This window comes from Medicago sativa, chromosome 2 (genome assembly GCF_051527215.1).
Source record: "Medicago sativa cultivar Bolivia chromosome 2, Bolivia_mono, whole genome shotgun sequence".
Taxonomy (NCBI): Eukaryota; Viridiplantae; Streptophyta; class Magnoliopsida; order Fabales; family Fabaceae; genus Medicago; species Medicago sativa.
Window position 1 is genome coordinate 1,513,653 of NC_140750.1, and position 21,111 is coordinate 1,534,763.

Here is a 21,111-nt window from a genome sequence, read left to right on the forward strand (position 1 = left end):
CAATTAACTATTTTTTGTGATCTTTCTTCAAAAAAAAACTATTTTTTGTGTTCTAAAACATTGTAGGTGGGGTTTTGTTGAAATTCAAGGTCTAACTCATCCTTACAAAATTAGCTTGTAAGATGAGGAGTGTCTCCTCTTTATAAACTCTGATCAAGCTTTCTATCTAACTGATGTGGGATTAAATCCACCCCCTCAAAGACAAGCCAACATAAGGCAACTAGGGGCAGATCGCAATTAAGGTGGAATTACCAACCCACCCCCTCACATTCGGGGCGGGATTTCCAATACACCCCCTCACGCTCATACCCAATGGGCATGAAGCGTGGCAATGCGGAATCCCGACAACGGTAGATTTTGGATAGGCTCTGATACCATGTTGAAATTATATTAATGAGTTGATTAGTTGTATTCTCTTCTATAAAAGGAGCATCATTTTCATTGAAATAAACAACTCTAAAGTTATAGAGTAATTTCTACAAAAACAAAAAACAAAAATGTTAAAATTTGGGGTCTAACTCATTCTTACAAAACCAACTTGTAAGGTGAGGAGTGCCTCCTCTTTATAAACTCTGATCAAGCTTTCTATCTAACCGATGCGAGACTAAATCCACCCCCTCAAAGACAAGCCAACATAAGGCAACTAGAAGCAGATCGCAATTAAGGTGAAATTACCAACTCATCCCCTCACATTCGGGGCGGGATTTCCAATAGGTTTCAATATTGAAAACATTTTTTATTTTGCCCAAAAATGTAGAAACTAAGGAAGGCATCACTTTATTTGGCGCAAATTTATGACAGACCAATGTAGATAATTCAAATATTAATTTTTCACACCATTGCCTAGGCAATTATCATACCATCACTAACTTTACACTTAATCAATTAATAAGTCAATTTTTGTCAAATTTAGCCAAGTGGCTAACACGTTCTCTATATATAATTGTCAAAGATTAATTTAGACACTTCTTTTGTCCATGATTAAAAGACATTTAGAAGCCTCGTAACTCAGTTGGTAGGGACATGCATTGTTATATGCAGGGGTCGGGGTTCGAACTCTGGACAACCATTTATTCACCTTAAAAAATGTGAATTATATAGCCACTAGGCTACCTGAAAAGGAAAAAAAAAAGACCATTTATAAAAAAAGGGTCATGTTAACTTATGCCCTAAGGGCACAAGTTAAGAAACTTAAAATGGAAAGTCAAAACAACTTTTATATTATAAATACAACTTTTAATGCATTGAATGCACAATTTCCAAGATTTTTTTTCTACATTTAACCTTTTTAACTTATGCCCCAAGGGCACAAGTTAACATTTCCCATAAAAAAATGTTTGCTCCTAACTATAACATCTTTTACAAATTTTCAGATGTATGATCTTTTTAAAATACGGGAATCAAATGGACCACATCCAAATATTTTTACATGTAAAATAAGGAGTATAATTTTTTCTGGTTGACTATAATGAGCCGCATCCAAATATTTTTTTTTTTTTTATTTCTGCTCTTCTCCCAGCACATTTTACTCGCGCACAACATAATTTTCAGACCTTGCGTGAGTTAAGTCACGCACCACTGGCCTATGCGTGAGTTAACTCACGCAGGTTGGCCAGTGGTCTGAGCTCAAGAACACACATGTTTTGGACGGTGGTCAATGCATTTTAATGGTTTTTACACGTTTTTTTTAAGTTTTTTCACGTTTTTTGATCTCATTAAGTGCTATGTTACATTAAACCACCTGTAAATACCCCTCCATACTTCCCTATTTACTCACACCATATCACTTTCTCTCCATTCTCACTCTCTCCCTCAATTTCTCTTCTTTCTTTCTTTTTTTCAATAGTCTCTTTGGGGGCAAAAGTGAGCCGACTTCTTGAGGCAAAATAGTGACTAGCCCGCTTGGGGAAAAAGAGATCAACATTTGGGGTAAATTAAATTTGCTTCTTTTTACCCAAAAACTTTTTACCGTGGGTAAAAAGAATATTCTTGGGTATAAAAAGAACCAGATTTAAATTTACCCCAAGTTGATGATGTCTTTTCCCCCAAGATGGTTTGTCACTATTTTGCCCCAAGAAGATTGCTCACTTTTTACCCCAAGAGGGTAAAAAGAAAATAAGTAGATTATTTAATGAATTTGAATAAATGTATCATGTATGAATTTTATTAATAAAATGAGATGTTGTTATATGTATTAATTTTGTTCATTTCTTTTTATTTATATTTTCTTTTATTTAATGAATAAATTCGAATAAAGCAAATAAATAATTTAGAATAACGTAAATAACTTAATTTGAATAAAGTAAATAAATAAATTAGAAAATAATTAAATTAGAATAAAGTGAAAAAATAATTTAGAAAATAAATAAATTAGGATAAAGTGAAGAAATAAATTAGAATAAAGTAAATAAAATAATTTAAATATGGTAAATAAATTAAAAAAACTTGCGTTAGTTAACTAATGGTAAATTATGTATTTCAGTTGGGCGCGAGCAAAATATGTTGGGAGAAGAGCATAAGTCTTTTTTTTTTTGACAAAAACAAAACGATATTCATTCATTAGAATACATCAGAATCAACGTAAAGTATGAATCTGCGAATAAACTCACATCACCCAAGTTAATAGCATATAACGGCAAAATGCCTACAAAAAATATGATGAAATCTAAATCACCAGAATACTCATGCTTCTGGATCTGCAACGTTGGTGTCCAAATCATCGATTGAATATGTGATTGACTGAAGTTGATCTTTCAATATGAACCAAACGAACACCGCAACAAAGCGCGGAATCAAACAACGCCGCACAAGACAACGAACAACACAACGCCGCACTCAGACGACGAAATCACGAAAAAAACACAAAAGAAAACACTTGATATATGTGGAAATCACTTATTTAGATTGAAAGAAAAGAGAAAAATGATGCAGAGGGGTGATTCTAGGTCAAAAAAATGACCTAAAACCACCCCTCCTCGACGAGTGAAAGAGAAAGAAAACTTAAAGAGAAGTTGAAGTTTCTCTCACTAAAAAACTAGGGCCGGCTGCGTCTTTTTGTATAAGTCTTATTGTTTTGGTACAAACTTTATCGTAGTTTTATTTTTCCTCAAAAAAAAAAAAAAAAAACTTTATCGTAGTCAACCGTAAGTTCCAAATGTTAGTAAAAAATTATGGTTAATGATGATGGTAAAATTTGTGGTTATTAGTTAAATTGTGAAGTAAGGTATAAAGAGAGAGAAGGGAAGCTAGATCCGCGCGTGTATGTGGTGTAGTTGTTGATGTTCCAATCTCATCTGCCGAAGAGAGTGAAGTTGCAACGACTGATCCGAGTTGAATTGTGATCTTCTTCTCTTTTGAGCATTCTTTTCGGCGATCCAATTCAGCAATAACAATATCAAGATCAAGATCGAGATCCATGTTGTTCGCATCTTCTTCACTCCTTCTCCTCCTCCTCCTATATTTATTTTCATTTCTATTTACCTCATTTGCATCCATCCACATCTACAATCGCGAACCTTTTCAAGATGTCGGCAATGCTTTTCTTCTCTCCGGTGGCAGTGAAGGCATCGCCGCCTCCATCTCCACCGCTTCCCATACCGATTCCATCCACGACGGCCGTTCTTACATTCGGTAATGCTTCATTTCTATTCTCACTTACTTTACTTATGCCCACTTTAGATGGATTTGTCAATTTCTACGAATTACTAATACTAGTATTATTCAGTGTCATAAAAGTGTTAAATTTTAATGTTGCTGTGCCAATTCATATCAACATTTCTGTCTTAGGAATTGTATAATTTGATGGACTAGATGCTAGACTGAAATGAAGGGGAGGAGGAGCCAAAATTGATTCTAGAGGGAGGTGTCAAATTGATTTTGAAATATTTGGTTGCACTCGAGTAGAATTGATTTGGCCTTTAGAATTGATTCTAACTTGAAACTAAAATACGTGTGTCTTAATTTTTGAAATGTAAAAAATTGCATATGGAGTTACATTTTTTTAGTGGCAGATATTAATATTGTTAATTATATGTTAGGGGTGAGAATTGAACCGTCTCCCTCCTTATCACTCCACTATTTATCTCCTCCATCCCAACCATAAAACCAACCTTATATGTTACATCTCATTGTATATGGATTTATATGGTTCATATCTCTTTCCTCATATTTGAATGATATGTCAAACATAACAGAAAACACTGACTTTTTCTGCTTGTGGGTGATAGGTTTGAAAATATAACCATTAGGAGAAGAAAATCTGCAGCCAGGGCGCGTGGTACCGTGCCAATGCACATTATAATTTTTGAGGCTGCTGATCGTGATGATATAGGCGGTTCTGTTTATGGAGGACAACGAGCAATATGTTGCACCTCTGATTTAGCGAAGATGGGAGCTTGTAAGCAAGGAGAGGTTATCAGGAGACCTTCTGCAACTGACACTAATTGGCCAGTCATTATAGATCTATATTTCAAGGGGAAATCCCGAATTATCAGTTTAGATTCTAAGGAAGTTTCTATCACAAAGACTGGAATGTATAATTTGTTTTTTGTAGCTTGTGACCCCAAGCTCAAGGATATCGTGATGAGCGGGAAGACAATCTGGAAAAACCCTGATGGGTTTTTACCCGGCAGAATGGCCCCATTAAAGAAGTTCTATGTATTTATGGCGCTGGCTTATGTTTGCCTTGGCATTGTTTGGCTCCTTCAGTATGTGAGGTTTTGGGATGATGTATTGCTACTTCAGCACTGTATCTCAGCTGTTATTGGTCTTGGATTGTTTGAGATGATTCTCTGGTATTTTGAGTATGCCCATTTCAACAATACTGGAATCAGACCTATTATTGTCACAACATGGGTTGTCACTGTTGGGGCAATAAGAAAAACAATAGCACGCCTTCTCATTCTCTCTGTTTCCATGGGTTATGGTGTTGTGCGACCCACTCTTGGCGGTCTTACATCAAAGGTCCTTTTGCTTGGAGTAACTTACTTTCTTGCATCAGAGTTGCTGAATATAACTGAATACGTGGGGACCATTAATGATGTATCTGGAAGGGCAAGGCTCTTTCTAGTTCTTCCTGATGCTTTCTTGGACGCATTTTTGATTTTATGGATTTTTACTTCTCTGTCAAAAACACTAGAACAGTTACAGGTATGCATAATTCATAATTTGTCCCGTACCTATTATCTTTGCTCAAGTTCCTACTATTTTACAGCACCCTACCTCTAAATTTTTCTGTTATGGATTTCTGACTATCCTCCTTTTTTCAAATATGTTTGGCATTCTGTCTGTATCTTCCTTGTCAGGCAAAACGGAGTTCTGTTAAATTGGATATATACAGGAAATTCTCAAATGCACTAGTAGCAACGGTTACCTCTTCAGTTGTCTGGATAGGTTATGAGGTAAGTCTTATAATCAATTTATTTATTTTGTGCAATATAACATGGACCTCTTGTATTAGTAACTGAAATTATTGTCTTATCTCAAGAAACAACTGATATTCCTGTTTCGCTGTGTTATATTACATTGCTGCAGTAGAAAAGAAACCCAAAAAAAAAAAAAAGTCCAATCCCGACTTTAATTTACTTTCTCTTTTCAAGCTTTCTTTATTTTCAATCCATATCACCTTTGCATTTAGGTACCGGGCCTGTTCCTTTATATTTCCTATTTCTCACAAGTGGTAAAAATAGAGTAATGTGATTTATCTGGAGAAGAGAGAAATGAGTGAAAATAACTTACAGGAAGGAACCAAAATACCATGCAACACATTCAGTTGTCAATGTATGGGTGTATGTGTCCCAGCTAAGGGCTCTTAAGCTTCTGAAATGAGCTTGTCTTTGTCCTAGCTCCCTCATGTTTGGAAACTGGCCACTCCTTTAGAGCTTATCTACGTTGTTTTTATCTGCAGTGTAGAAATGCTAGCATTTGGAACTAACGTTACTTTAAGAAATATTAACTTGTTGAATGGCACCTATTAGTATTTATTATTTTTTCCTGGGTAAATATCAAGTGGATATGTGAGAAAAAAAAACTAAGAGGCTTCTGATTAGAAAAGGGAGAGGAATACCTGAGAAAATAATAAGAAAATCGATGTTTTTACAAAAAATTGATGTTTGATAGAGTTCAATGATACTGATCCATGTAGCTGACCTTCTACCTATTAGAATAAGGCTTGTTATTATTGTTGCCGTATCAAATATCAAGAAAACAAATTATTAATAGAGAAGAGGGAGCTCAAAGAACATTGTCAAGGAAACCTCAAAAAATTGGAAACTAAATATGTGCCACTCAACCTATCAGCCAAATGAACAAGAGAAAAATGCATGATCAAAGGAAAACATGAGAAGTGCACATGCATGTAAAATAAAATTGATCAAATGGTGTATGAATCAAGTGATGACTAAATGGGATTCTTCATTTTGTGGATACGTTTGAAAGAAACATCCAGAGGTGTTTATATCCCTGCTTTTGTTTGTGTTTGACTTATCTGAAGCTTCTTGTCTCTATTTCAGATAAATTACTGAAATGTAGTTTTGTTATGCAAATATACTGTAATCTGACATTCTTCAATTTTTTTATCTTGATCGCCATCAATATATGCCAACTTTACTTTTACAGGTTTACTTCAAAGCAACAGATCCATTTAATGAGCGCTGGCAGAGTGCTTGGATCATCACTGCATTCTGGGACATTCTAGCATTTGCACTACTCTGTGTTATATGTTATCTCTGGGCGCCTTCCCAAAGTTCTCAAAGGTGCATTGTATTTTTCAAGTCGTTAATTACTAGTTATTTTGAAATGATTCTTTAAATTAATCTCATCAATAAGTAAGCTACAAGCTTTTGAAATTTACAATGTTGTGTGGGTGAGGCTAATTATACACTTGTAGTAGTAAAGCCGTAAAAAAAAAGGGCAAAAAACAGTATGTCATTGACTCATTTCATATTCTAACGTCTGATTCAGATGGTTTCCGATAGAGTCTCACTTCTTTTGTTTTATTTGCCTCTGCGAACTACGTAGGTACGCATACTCAGAGAAAGTGGGAGAAGAATCTGATGACGAAGAAGCCATGTCTCTAACTAAGGGAAAGCAAGAAGGACAAGGAGAAATAAGTTTAGTCAGGCAAGAGAAAAATGGCCAAACTGATGCATCTTCTGATGATGAAGATGACGAGTCAGAAGAGGATAAAAGGGAATAAGCTTTTGACAGCTTTCTTTTACCACGTCTGTACTGTTTTCCCTGCTGGGTTTTCAAGTCTCAAGACGTCTTCCCCGACCCTCAATAGGAGGTGTTGTAAAATTTTGTTCATTTGTACTGGAAAATAACTAGTAACTACATCACATTCTTTGTTCCAAAATGGTTTTATATCATGTATGTAATTAGTGTATAACAATTGTTGCACATGTTGATGATCAAATTTGTTGCGTTCTTTTAGCCCTTGCATACTAGGAAATCCCACTGACTATTGAATTAAGTGTGTCTGTATTTAAAATCACATTCTCCATCCCTAACAGATATAAAGTATGAATTTGAACTTTGAATTGATTCATTTTGTGTTTAAAATCAGAAGTTTCTTGACCAAGGTTTTCAAAGATACTTTTTTGTTTTTGAGTGGAAGTTTTCAAAGATACTTAAACTTTTGGTTCAAAACAAAATGATATTTATACATGAGCACGGTCGTGAGTCATGACTAACTTATTTATTTTTTATTTATCAAGGAGAATGGAGGAAAAATATGATCCAGGACACGTTCCTTTCATTGGATATATAACAATGTTTTATTAATTTTTTTTTTCAAAATGATTTATCTCGTTGCTAAAAAACGAATTGCAATTTGCAACCAACATTACTGCTAAACTTATTGATTAATTGGACTCTAAGTTGGCATTGTTAATTGTTTTTGGTTGATTGCACTTGAGGTGTTAGATCGGTGGTAAGAGTTTAATCTGATAACTACAAGATACGAAGTTTATCTTTTATCTAAAACTGTTGTAAAATGATTCTTCTCGTAAGTTAATTCTCTCTCTCCTAGCTGATGCTAGTGGGGTTGTGAGGATCATGGAGCAGTCTTTTTTCTTGGTTTTGTTTTCTCTTCTCGTTTTATTCTCCATCGATAAAAAAAAGGGTTAATTAAGTTTTTGGTCCCTATAAATATCTGCAGTTTTGTTTTTAGTCCCTATAAAAATAAATCATACTTTTTAGTCCCTACAAAATTTTCCGTTAGTGTTTTTAGCCTCTGTTAAATTAAAATTTGTTTAATAATGCTTAAATTTTAAATTTTTTAATGATTTTTTACATACTTGTTTAAAACATTATAAAAACGTTCCGCCGCAATAAGTTAGCTCAAAATTTTATTTTTAGGTCCAAATTTTCGTTAGTTTTATCTTGAATTTCTGGCGTTTTAAAAAAAATTATATTTAATTCATTACATGTTAAAAAATTCTATTTTTTTATAAAATAGATTATTATAATGTTCTTAACATGGCTGTTAAAAATCATTTAAAAATATAAAAGTTTAAGTATAATGAAACAAATTTTAATTTAATAGAGACCAACACATACTTTTAGTCCTTGTAAAATTAAAATTTGCTTAATTGTGCTTAAACTTTTAAATTTTTAACATATTTTTGACATACTTATTTAGAACATTATACAAAGTTCCTCCGCAAAAAAGTAACTCAAAATTTTATTATTAAGTCCAAATTTTCATTAATATAATCTTGAAATTTTGACTTTTAGAAAAATTCGTATTTAATTCATTACATGTTAAAAAACTAAAATATTTTATAAAAGAGTGGCTTACGATGTTATGAACATGTCTGTAAAAAATCTTTCAAAAATTTAGAAGTTTAAGCATAATTAAACAAATTTTAATTTAACAGGGACTAAAAACACTAACGGAAAATTTTGTAGGAACTAAAAAGTGTGATTTGTTTTTATAAGGACTAAAAACAAAACTGCAGATATTTATAAAGACCAAAAATTTAATTAACCCTAAAAAAAATATAATAACATGAGTACAGTCATGACTAACTTAAGATGGAGGCAGGATTTACTTGTCTCTCGTTATTAAATACTGTACCCATTAGTGTAAATTTTACATGTAACTCTTTTTTTTATACAAAAGCATAGCTCAAGAAGAAGACAAAAATAATAAATTAAATTCACATTTCTAGGCAAGTAAAATTCAGAGATATATTCCCTCCGTCCCTATATATAACCACATTTTCTCTCTAATAAATGGGTGTTTACATATAAGGTCGGAGGGAGTAGTTAAAAAGGATACTTTGAATCTGACTTGCAGAAATTTGCAAGTCAATCTTAACTTAAGTTTCCTTCACAAGTACTTTCACTCAACATGCAAGTCAATCTTAACTATGTTTCCTTGACAAGGGAGTATGAGTTACTTGGATACGACAAACAAAAGTGAAGTACTTTCACTCAACGTGCACTTGTTCATAACCATATCAATGAAACCTAGAGTCACTTTCCATTCCACACTGAATCATGAGCCAAGCTCAACCGAAGAGAGACCCCACATTTCTTTGTAGGCAGCATCAGAGACCCCAATCTTCCGTGTATAACCTTTGAGCCATCTATCATCAAAGTTACAAAGAAGACTGCCACCGCCAACTAGCACACCCTTGCCTTTATTGGAGAGGTTTTCAGCCAAGCACAATCTCAAATATAATATGTTTAGGCGCACTCACAAATACAAAAAACTTAATAAAAAATAATTTATTAAATGATGTTAAATAACGTGATTAATTATTATTTTTCTTGGAGAGGTTTCCAGCCAGGCACAACCCCGAATATAATATTTTTGAGCGCACTCACAATACAAAAAAAATATTAAGAGAAAATAATTAAATGATGTTAAATAATATGATAAAATTATTATTTTTTTTAACTTTTTTAATTATGTGTGTGTCCCAAAAAAAATTATTTAGGGTTATGATTGTGTATGACTTCGTCTCGTGACCACCAAACTGTATCTTATGTTGGAGTTCCTATGAAATGAATTTTTATTTGTCCAGGTTGCACAAGAAAATTTTAATGACTAATGGATTGTTTGGATTTTATAAAATGAAAATTTTTATAAAATATTGTGAGGGGGATCAAACTGTATCATGATTGTAATAATAGTAATTAAGATGAGAGGAGTTTAGATGATGAATCTTATTGGACTCAAAGTATGCGTGACAGTGTAATTTAATCTAAAACTTTAAGTCAACGAATTTACGTGAGGTTTTTGACTCATACTTATACTTAGGGAAATTCTAACTTGGACACAACCTCAAATTAATTTTATTTGGGCACACACTCACAAATAAACTTTTTTTTAAAAGAGAATAGATTTAAATGATGTGATTGAATTTTTAATTTTTTACACTTATATATGTGTGTTCAAATAAATTTGATTTGAGTTTGGGCAAGAATAACTCTTTATATTAAGTATGGAACAAGCGGATAGTAGAATTTAATCAACAAATTAGTCTTTCTTTAGATTGGATGGATTAAAAAAAAAAGGCTTAAACGCACTTTTTGCCCTCTAAGTTTACAAAAGTTGCAATTTTGGCCCCCTATTAAAAAAATGGCAAAAGTGACCCCTCATGTCTATCCCCTTTTGCAAAACGTCAATTTTGACTAAGTCAACCATATGTGGCACGCCGCCTGTACATTTATTTAAAAAAAATATTTTTTTATTCCACGCGTATAATTAACTAATTAAAAAAAAACAAAAATTGGCAAAAAAAAAAGGGCAGGCACGTGTGAGGATTATCATCATCATCTTCATAAGGCATCAAACCCAGAAGCTCATTTCATAATTAAAAACTAGAAAGCTCACCAAGCCCCTGCAAATCAAACACTTAAATTTCTCTCTCTCTACTTCATCCTCTATCAAACTCAAAACATATCACACCCTTATTCTCTCCCAATCCTTCTTTCCTCTTTAAATCCTTCCATTAAACTAGGCATCAGAAACTGCTGCAAACCCACAACCAAATCACAAATCATTGAAGCTGCACCCATTTATTTAATTAAGGATTGAAAAATTAACGGGTTAATGGAAAGACAATGAATGAATTAAGATGAGGGATTGAAGAAGAAGATGAAATGTCATGTGCACATAACAGCCGCAATCACAAACGTAAACTCCCTCTTCACTCTCGGCATATTCATCGGCCTCTTCTTCAACCCAAACGACCCCTTCAACACTCTCAACACAAACCCGTCCTGCATCCCCACCACCGACATCGCCGAAGACCTCGTCGTCGCAGTTCAATACTCTTTGAGAGTTGGGATGCTTGTTTCTGGAATTGGATTTGTTTTAGGGTGTGGGTTTCTTGTGCTTGCTCTAGTGAAGTTATGCAGATTAAGCTTGGGATTGTAGCTTGTGGGAGTCAACATGTTTTAGTTGTTGTTGTTCCGCTTTTTGTTTTTGTTCCGATTTGGTTTTGTCTTTATGTTATTATTGTTGTTTATGATTTTACTCATTAGGTTTGGATGAAATCATTGTTGTTCAATTCAACCAGAGTGCTTTGTTTGTGGTTGAAGATGAATTTTTGGGTTTGTTTGAAGATGAGTTTGTGGATGTTGAAGATGATTTTCTGGGCTTGTGTAGAAGATGAAGATTTATGAATTTTATGGGTTTTGTAATTTTTTTTCATTTATTTAATTTCATAAATGATTAATTGATTATGTGGCATTTTTTTATTTTATTAAATTAGTAATTACACACGTGGCATGCCACACATTCAAGTGAGCTGCCACGCAAGCATTGACTTAGTCAAAATTGACGTTATGCAAAATGGGTAGACATGGGGGGTCACTTTTGCCTTTTTTTTAATAGGGGGTCAAAATTGCAACTTTTGCAAACTTAGGAGGTAAAAAGTGAGTTTAAACCTAAAAAAAAACATGTTTGTTTTTGGGGCCGTCAAAAAAAAAAAAAAAAAAAAACACACACCTTAAGTGTTATTGTTTTATGACAAAAATTAAGGTTTAAATACTAAAGCAGAAAAATTGTTTGGAAATTTGATTAGCGAGAGTGAGTAGCAGAGAAAGAGTGAGTGATGTCGACGAGTGAGAGAAGCGAAGATCAACAACAAGTGAAGCAGAAGCAGAAGCAACCAAAAGATGGTGAACGGATCCTCGCCCCGACCCGTCGACCCGATGGTACACTTCGAAAACCAGTTCGCATCAGAGCTGGTTATACCCCTCAAGATGAAGTCGCTATTTATCAACCTAAACCCGCCCTCGTATGTTTTCTTCATAACCTAACTAAAGTTTCAATTTTTAACTTCAATTTTCAAACCCCATTAATGGCTTTTAATTTATTAATTTAAATAAATTATGCAGATGAGAAAGGAAATGGCCTCACACATTGGTCCTCCTGGTTATGACCCTCAATTGGATTCTAAACCTAAAACCAAAGCTGTTAAGAGGAATGAAAGAAAAAAGGAAAAGAAACGCCTTCAGGTATATTACTTTATTATAAGTGTTTATATATGATAAGTGCTTATGCATAAGCTGAAAATTAATGAGGGTCAAAGGGTTGTCAATTAGGGGCTAGCACTGTAGCATAGCGAAATTTGGGGCATTATATTAGAAATTAAGCTATTGTGTATGTGTTATGTGTATATGTTGAGATTGCATCCCATTGTTTTGATTGTGAATAGAGAAATTAAGTTGCCAGAGTTATTTACTTTTTGCAGGCAAAGGAAACTAACTTAGAAGAACCAACTGTAGTTGAAGATAGTAGAAAGCAAGAAAATGTAATTGTGGAGAATTCTGTTCATTCATTAACTTCTCAGATCAATGAACTAGCTGTTTCTGGAGATACATCCATTGTTACTCCTACCACCAATTCCGTGGAAGCTTCAGAGCCAATTGGGTCGGCTCAAGATTTAGACAAGAGAATTCGAGCATTGAAAAAGAAGGTGCCTATACTATGCTTTTACTTTCTGCATATCTCAAGCATGCATGTGATAAAGATTCTATAAGAATTCATTGGTTTTGAGCGTTTGATGAGGTTAATTTTGGTAAAAAAAAAAAATAGTATTTGTCATGCATGTCTAGATAGTAGATACCTTGATGATCCTCTTTTTTATGTGTTCTCCACACAACGTTTTAGTAACTTAATGCAGCTAGGATATTATTTGAGCATAAAATTTAATGTCTGAAATTGAATTATATTGATTTCACATTGGTAATTAGAGTGAGGCAAATGATATCGATTAAACTTTCCAGTCTCGGATTATATTTAAAATGAGGCATGCAATTAGAGAATAGCAATTTTGCTAATGTGGCTCATGGACGTAATTTGGTCCTTCTGGTATAGGTTATGTTATGGATTATTCCATTGGTCGCACAGACGCACAGTTGCTAGATACTCCTGCTTACTTGTCTCTCTATATCAGCATCATAACATAGTATAGAAGTACTTAAAATGCTGCTGTCGATCCAGTATTTCAGTATTATTATGGTTGGGATTTGTACACCTCTTTACATTTTTAGGTATCCTTGTGATGGTCTCAAAAGAAGAACTCACTTGCAATGCAACTTATATTGCTGTCTAAACATCTAAACCCTGATCTTTTACCAATTTGTCTTGATCTTATTGATTCACTTCATATTAATCAACTTCTTGGATTCACTCGAATATTTGGCTACGAATCATTCGTTGAGATTGAGCCGACAAGGATCCCCACTCCTTGATTCACATATTCAGTTTCTTTGTTTATACCAATTTCTTTGTTTCTTGTCTACCAAATTAGAGTTTATACTAGAAACAATGCATAGATACCATGGCAGCTGGAAGCTCAAATAAAAATTTGTGTCATCCATATTATTCTTGTCTAGTGGCCTTAAGCTGTAGCCAACATTTGAATTGTTTCTATTCCAAAGGACTTAGAAGACTGCTCATAGTTTGATGGTTATTTTTTTAACTTGTTTTGTTATGGGATAGGATTGTATGGGGATGACTATCATAGTCATGACATGGTATGTGTATTTTAATTTTCCCCATCTTGCTGAAGAACTAACATTTTACTTAACATTTGACTGTTGGGTGCAGATTCGACTTACAGAAGCCCTACAGGAGAAAACTGCAGAGCAAGATTTAAATCCGGAGCAGTTAGAGAAGCTAGCAAAGCTGGAAGATTGGCGTAAGGAGCTAAAACAATTAGAGGATAAAAAGGCTGAAACATTGGCTGTGTGATTAAAGTGTTTAAATTAGGATGATCAGAATTTGTAGTTCTTAATGTTTCTTGGTTAGATATAAACTCCAAATCAGTAATCTATCAAGGATTTTCTTTTCATCGTCTCTTTTTACCTTGCACTTTGCGCTATGATATTTTAGTATATAACTGTTAGGGAGTTACCCATCAATAACCTTATATACTAAAGAAATTCAACATGAGCTTTGTGTTTGCTTGAATATTTTTAATACTCAATCCTTGGTAGAGGAATGATATTCATAACATGGTCACATGTTCTCCATTGAGAGTAACACTTATTTTTTTTCATTTATTATATATTTTGGGTTGTAAGCTCGCCTGCACATACTCACTCTCCCTCTCTGGGAAGAGCTTCCCTGGCTGCTTCTGTATCTGAATCTGCTGTGAGTGCTCCTTGCTACTGCATCCATTGCGAGGTCATTCCTCTGCACATTCTCAGTCCTTGTTAATGAACCTATTTGGGATATTAATGAACCTATTGGGATATTGTTGGTTTGTTAATTTGATTAAGACTCTGATTAGCATTTCTTTCGAGTACTGTTTTACAGTGGCAACTTGTATATTTTCCATTATATCGTTAAATCAATCTCAGGGAGCGCATTCAAATGATATCCAATCTATTTTTTCTAAATGTTTTCTTTTTAACCCATAATGTATGTTCCAACTGGTTGATTGAGACAGTGGTTAAATGGCTTAATTTTTATGGGTTGCTTTGGGAATTCAGCGGTGAACATACTTGCATGACTTGATACTTGCATGACTTGACAGCACTCATAGTCATAGGTCAAATGAGGTTGGACTCTGTTAGTTATAGGCAAAGAGCTTGTTTTCATTTAGTGTGTGTTTGTTATAGCATTGAATTTGACGCAGCCGTGCGTTTAAAGAGAAGCTTGCATTTCTAACTTTACAAAATCATGGCAAAGTGGAAAGAGAAGCTTGCATTTCTAACTTTACAAAATCATGGCAAAGTGGAATTGGGACGCGATAGCGTTAGCTTAAACACATAATCAAACAAGCCATTAATGAACCTTTACCTCAGTTTATGGCGACTAACATTAACTGAATTTCACAATGAACTTCTGAATAGTGAAATGTTCTTTCATTTTCTTGATGTTGCTCATGTGACAGTGTTCCTCTTAAACTCTAACAAGTACACAAAACTTAATTTACTGATGTAAATGGACTAATAAGAATTATAACAAAACTTAATTTACTGATGTAAATGGACTAATAAGAATTATAAGATGGATGGAGCGTCGTAGAGGTTGATTGATAAGGTGGTTATGAATTTATTATGGGATCAAATCTTCCTACTAAAAATAACGATTAACCAATACTTGTCATTCAACGAAGCTTAATCATCATAATCATTTTAAACCATGCTTGTCCCATAGTTACAATGTCGAAGTAAAAGGAGCAAAATTACTCGGTATCTTCATTAACTTATTTTAAAGTTAATTCTTCTTTTAACTGTTATATGTCTTAAGTTGATCCTTGTACTTAACAAACCTCTTGGAGTAGTTTTGGAAATATACATATTTGCAAAGATATAGTCCATTTCTATATAAAAAATCACTAAGTATGATGCAACTGTAACCATTCCTCTACCTTGAAATAGATTTCTTATATTTGGTTTTTAGTTAATCTTATTTTCTTTACCACTAGTTTTAGTTGATGGAAAACAGAGATTAAACATGATTATGGTGTTGGTGTCACTAAGGTCCAACATCAGCAAGTGGATGTGTCTTGCGTTCAAAGGACTCCAGACTTCAATAAGTGTAGGGAGTGAAATGCATGTTCGCAACAAAACTTCTAATTTGATAATATAAACTGAATATTGGTACCAAAAATATTTCTAGTTCACAAAATTTGATTCTTAAGTTACGGACCATACAAGCCACATCCCTGCTGAAAATACATTCATCAACTCTACTAAAAATGCATCTGAAAAACTCCAATACTACATAGTACTGTATCACTACATCAAGGTAGCCTCCAAAGTAAATTGCATCCACACCATATCTTGTAATCTTCAACATTCTAAGTTGTTTACTGTGATCATTCAACATCTGAATCGCCAGGCCCATCAATGTAGAGTTCAAAATCATCCTCAGAACCCCATCTACAAACCAGGTTCAGTCGAAACGTAGCCATCATATTTCCCATCAAACGCTGTCAAAAGCAGCAACAATGTCAGCCACATTATAACGTTGATGATGTACATACTATAATAATGGTGCTAATTGAGGTGAGCTTATATGCTTATTGCTAACCGAGACTAATTAATTACTTCAATAACCAAGGTCAAGATGTTGGATAGAACATTACTATTGAGAATTTAACAAGGAAACAAAAATATATGCATCATTTTTATATTCACATCCCCCACGAGTTAAGATCCTCTCCATTTATTATTCTCTCCATTTCATCCATTTGGAGAGATATAGACACACAAAAATTTCGAAAAACTAAAAAGTAATTAATGATGGTGGGACCCACATAATAGTAGGACCCACTGTCTATTTTATGTGTCAATCTCTCTCCAAATTGCACTACCCACCCAAACAAGAAAAAATCAATGGGGATAATGTGAACAATCAAATGGTCGCTACATAAAAATGAAAGATATAGGGAGGAAAAAATCATGTTAAAATTTTTCAATGTTCTCACAATCAAAAAATCATCCTACTCCACTTCGTTCTATCTTTGGCCTGAAATTAGTAACACTAAATATGGTCGAATAACCCATAGGCAGGAAGTAGTTATTAGGTTGAAGTGTGAGTCATCCCTAGAGTAGTGCAACTTCAACTTTCGAAGTCCTGATATTGCAAGTTCTATTGGACCACATTTATGTTCGCCAGCACATAGCACAGAGCAGAGGATTTGGGTAATAACAACAACTAACCAGTATACGAGATGCTTCAGGTGACAAAGGCTTTCCCTCCTCACAAACAACAAAGTCAGAAACAAGCTCCACAACACCTGTGAATTTTGGAAACGTCAATTATTAGTCTTCAATTGGCAGGTTCACTTAAAAAATAATTACAAAACAATGCAGTCTATAGTGTACCTTTATTTAACCGAACAGGCATGCCTTGCTTCCGGAGAAAAGGTTCCATATCATGTGTGAACTGCTCTAAAGGACCCTCCTTGAGTTCAACCTGAAACAGTCAGATCTTGAAAGTATGAGTTTTATTTACTAAATATTCAACACATGCCAGATGCATGAGCAACTACAGGATATGTCAGGATGAAATAGTTTCTACCTTTGTAGCACCAACACTTTTAATTGAATGAGTGTCTGGTATCGAACATAACACCGACATGTGTGATTCCATTCAATTATGTCATTTTCTTAAATTATTACCGGTGTCGACATGTCAGTGTTGTTTCGGTGTCTGTGTAGGTGCATTATAGGTTTCTACTAACAAGGCATTTGTATAAAAATAAACATTAAGTTAATAATGAACTAGATTCAACCTACTTTTTCGGTGGCAATGCTTCCTGTTCTTGCAAAGTCGCATCCCTCAAATTCATTAAACAGCCTATAAATAGCATCAATAAAAATCAGGTTCTGGTCAAATAAAGAACAATGAGATGAGACATTTCAAGCATCTCAAGAAAACCCCCCTATTGAAAAAGGTTAACGATCCAATGTTTATTCAAGCAAAATTTTCACCCCAGAAACATGTTTAGCATATCAATAGCATGCCAAATTACCAATTGAATATCAGCTACTATAAGACAGTTACATAGACAAAGAACACATACATATATGCTGCACAGACCAATAATCGTACATTAAATTTGCTCATTTCTATGCATAACTAAACTTGCAGTTCAAAAATCAATTACCTTTCAACTTCTTCTTTAGACAAATTCGTAAAAATCATTCCAGCATCTCCACGCAATAGCTGTAACAAAACAAAAAAGTACAATAAGAAAATATTCATAAAAAATGTAAGAGGCTGTTTGTTACAACTTTTTCATGAAAAAATCACTTTTTTTAAACAAAATAATAACTTATACTAGTTTTGAATCCTTTGTTACAGATTTTCAAAAAAATCTAAAAACTGCTTCATTTGAGAAGTTGTTTTTCAGGCCCGTTTGGATTGGCTTATTTTGTGAGCTTATGCAAATAAATAAGCTTTTATGTATTATTGATAAGCTTGTCAAGGTAGTTTATGAAAAAAACAACCGATGAAGATACAATTTTAGCTAGTGAGAACTCGTGAATTAACCTAAAAGCTTATTTATTTGCATAAGCTATTTTTTCATAAGATTAAAAAAAAAAAAAATCAAACCAAACGGCCCATTAGTAGCTTCTCAGAAAATCATTTTCAGAACTAATTTTACAACAGAAAAACGCAAAATGATTATCATTCAAGTAAAATAACACAAAGCAGCTTCCGCTTTTCTTAAAAATCTCCAAAAACTAATCAAAATCACATTTTTCTAATCCACAACAAAAAAATAAAACAAAAAACAGAACGATATTGCAAGACAAAACAACCTTTGAAACTTTGTGAAGATTGGGTTTGATTTCATCAGAAGCAGAACGACCAATAGCAACTTGCATTACTTTGTTAGATCCAAGAAAAAACTTGCTACTTGATTGTAATTGTTCCCTAAACTCTTTCAATTTCGAATTTCTCATATTCTGAAAATTGAAAACGTAAATTGAACTGTATTTTTCAGCTGCGTCTCTTATTCCATTAATTATCAATTCTTTGTGACCTCTTCCTTTTTTCGTTGTCTTTGAAAGTGTAACTGCAATATTAACATAATCATCGTTAACATCGTGTTTTTTTCTTCAATTCAAATCATGATCATCGAATGAGTAAAAGACATAACATAATCATACCTTGTTTGTTTCTCTTGGATTTTGGCATTTTGAACTATGGAGGCTGCTTCGCTACCCTCAATGTGACTGTGAAATCTTTGTTTCTTAAACCCTAATTTTGATTTTGCAAGGGTTAAGAAATGAACTTGTACGTTGTGTCTCGTTGGTTCGGGTTGGGCTTATAAGTGGGCTTTTTTTAATCTCATTAATGGGCTTTTCAAAACTCATACATCACTTTCAAAATTACTCTTTAACACTCCAAAAATATGTAAATGCCTTCAGCGGCAGCTAACTGTCACTCGTTAAATGATTGCAACGGCAGTTAACTGCCGCAGCTGATAACTTTTCCGTATTATGTAGACTCTTCCACCTCGCTTTATATTCACTATTTTCTTTCCCTCTTCCTTTCAAAAACCCTCGAGTACGAATTTATGCTGCAGAATCATTTGAGAAGGATTCCTAAAAGGTTTCTACACTAATTTGACGTCAATAAACATGTAATGCAACTTTTTCTTAATTTTTTTTCTTTGCACTATGAAAATAAACTCAAAAGATATGATAATATCATAAACACGTATAGCATCGTTTATGTTCTTTTTTACCTTTTTCAAGAACCACACAAGTAACATCAAACATGCATAACAGGCTTCGAATATATCATGTGAGAACCCCATCAATTATGTGTAGCTCTTTGTAAAATGCCTATTTCATTCAATCCACTTTTTGTTTCAATATCGTCCTTATCAGTCAATTTTGTTACGATAGTTGCTTGAGCAGCCGGAATTTGAACATGTCTCCTAGGAGAAACAATCATAACATTCGCAATCAATGTTAAAATTGCAAAAAAAATGTATCAACGTAACTAACCTCTTTAGCAGTTGTAACTAGAGCAGGTTATAGCCGATGGGCAAGACAATGGATGTAATATGCATAATGACAATCTTTTATGGATAAAACATGCAACCCATTCCACTCAACACGCATATTGCTAGCCACATCATATCCTTGACCATGAAATTTTTTAATATCAAGACAGTAATGAGAGAAAGAGAGAGAGATCACCTAAAATTTTGTTCTTCGATGTTAAAGAACGAGTGTCGATAACATGAACGAGATCAAACAATCTCTCTTTATTTTAAAACGAAATGATGGTTATAACCGATTATAGATTAATATTGTCCAAAGCTTTATATCAGAAACATGCTTTAAGTGTGAAGTCGTAACTTTCTAACAGAATACATTGTAAGAGTTTCAATAAGTAATGATGTTTGTAAAGTCCGTCTTAATTATTTGATTATTTAAAAATATATTTATATATATGATTTAAGTGATTTTCATGATTGATATGTGTGAATTTTATGATTCATGAAGTTGAGTGGTTTATATGATTTATAAATGAATTATGTGGGGTATTTTGTTGTGGTGAAGTTGTTATGTTGTTATGACTTATTTTATTATTAAATAAAATAAGATATGATAAATAAAATAAAAATATTAGAAGTTGGGCTGTGATGTGTAAAGAGTAAGTTTAGAGGTGAGAAGAGTAATACGAAAAGATAAATAGGGCAAACAGAAGTTAGAAACGTTTTTACGTGAAACGCTTTTGGAGAAAAGGGAGAAAAGTCAGAAAAGAGGAGAACTAGAGGGAGAGTTGCGATTTCATCATAACCAGGTAAGGGTGAGACTAATTTTCAATATTATTAAGAGTATGATTCTATAGGATGAATTTAGCATGATCAGGTTAAGTTTTGGTGAGAATTGAGAATTAGGTTTAAGAACAATTTTGATGATTGAACCATGAACAGATGTTAGATTGATGCTAATTTAGTGTACAGAACTCAGATATACCATAAGATGATAATTAGATGTTGAATTGAGGTTAGAATTAGGAGATTAAGTGAAAAGTTGGGATTTTTAGGTTTCTGGCCGTACTGACATTCATCGCTCGCACCTGCGAGAAAGAACACTCGCAACTGCGAGCTAGAACCCAGAACTCGCAACTGCGAGCAATGCAACTCGCAACTGCGAGTG

At 33.7% G+C, this 21,111-nt stretch overlaps 3 protein-coding genes and 1 pseudogene across 3 annotated transcripts; 3 read left to right on the plus strand and 1 right to left on the minus strand.

The window, feature by feature from the left end:
• Nucleotides 1-3,255: 3,255 nt before the first annotated feature.
• On the plus strand, nt 3,256-7,431 carry LOC146943465 (Lung seven transmembrane receptor family protein). The gene is made up of 5 exons (XM_085741730.1): nt 3,256-3,630; nt 4,227-5,148; nt 5,304-5,399; nt 6,616-6,752; nt 7,018-7,431. Exons 1-5 carry the CDS (start codon nt 3,416-3,418, stop codon nt 7,193-7,195), a joined length of 1,548 nt encoding a protein of 515 aa, XP_085597856.1. The 5' UTR covers nt 3,256-3,415; the 3' UTR covers nt 7,196-7,431.
• A 3,679-nt stretch (nt 7,432-11,110) lies between these two features.
• On the plus strand, nt 11,111-11,693 carry LOC146943466 (uncharacterized; annotated as a pseudogene).
• Nucleotides 11,644-14,437, plus strand: PYM (partner of Y14-MAGO). The gene is made up of 4 exons (XM_085741731.1): nt 11,644-12,257; nt 12,358-12,477; nt 12,714-12,938; nt 14,075-14,437. The coding sequence occupies exons 1-4, from the start codon at nt 12,072-12,074 to the stop codon at nt 14,216-14,218; spliced, it is 675 nt and encodes a 224-aa protein (XP_085597857.1). The 5' UTR covers nt 11,644-12,071; the 3' UTR covers nt 14,219-14,437.
• Nucleotides 14,438-16,034: 1,597 nt separating this feature from the next.
• Nucleotides 16,035-19,200, minus strand: LOC146943468 (Ribosomal protein L10 family protein). Its single transcript, XM_085741727.1, has 7 exons — nt 19,102-19,200; nt 18,751-19,007; nt 18,093-18,151; nt 17,722-17,782; nt 17,308-17,398; nt 17,143-17,219; nt 16,035-16,409 (listed from the first exon to the last, which is right to left on the minus strand). Exons 1-7 carry the CDS (start codon nt 19,127-19,129, stop codon nt 16,296-16,298), a joined length of 687 nt encoding a protein of 228 aa, XP_085597853.1. The 5' UTR covers nt 19,130-19,200; the 3' UTR covers nt 16,035-16,295.
• Nucleotides 19,201-21,111: the final 1,911 nt, after the last annotated feature.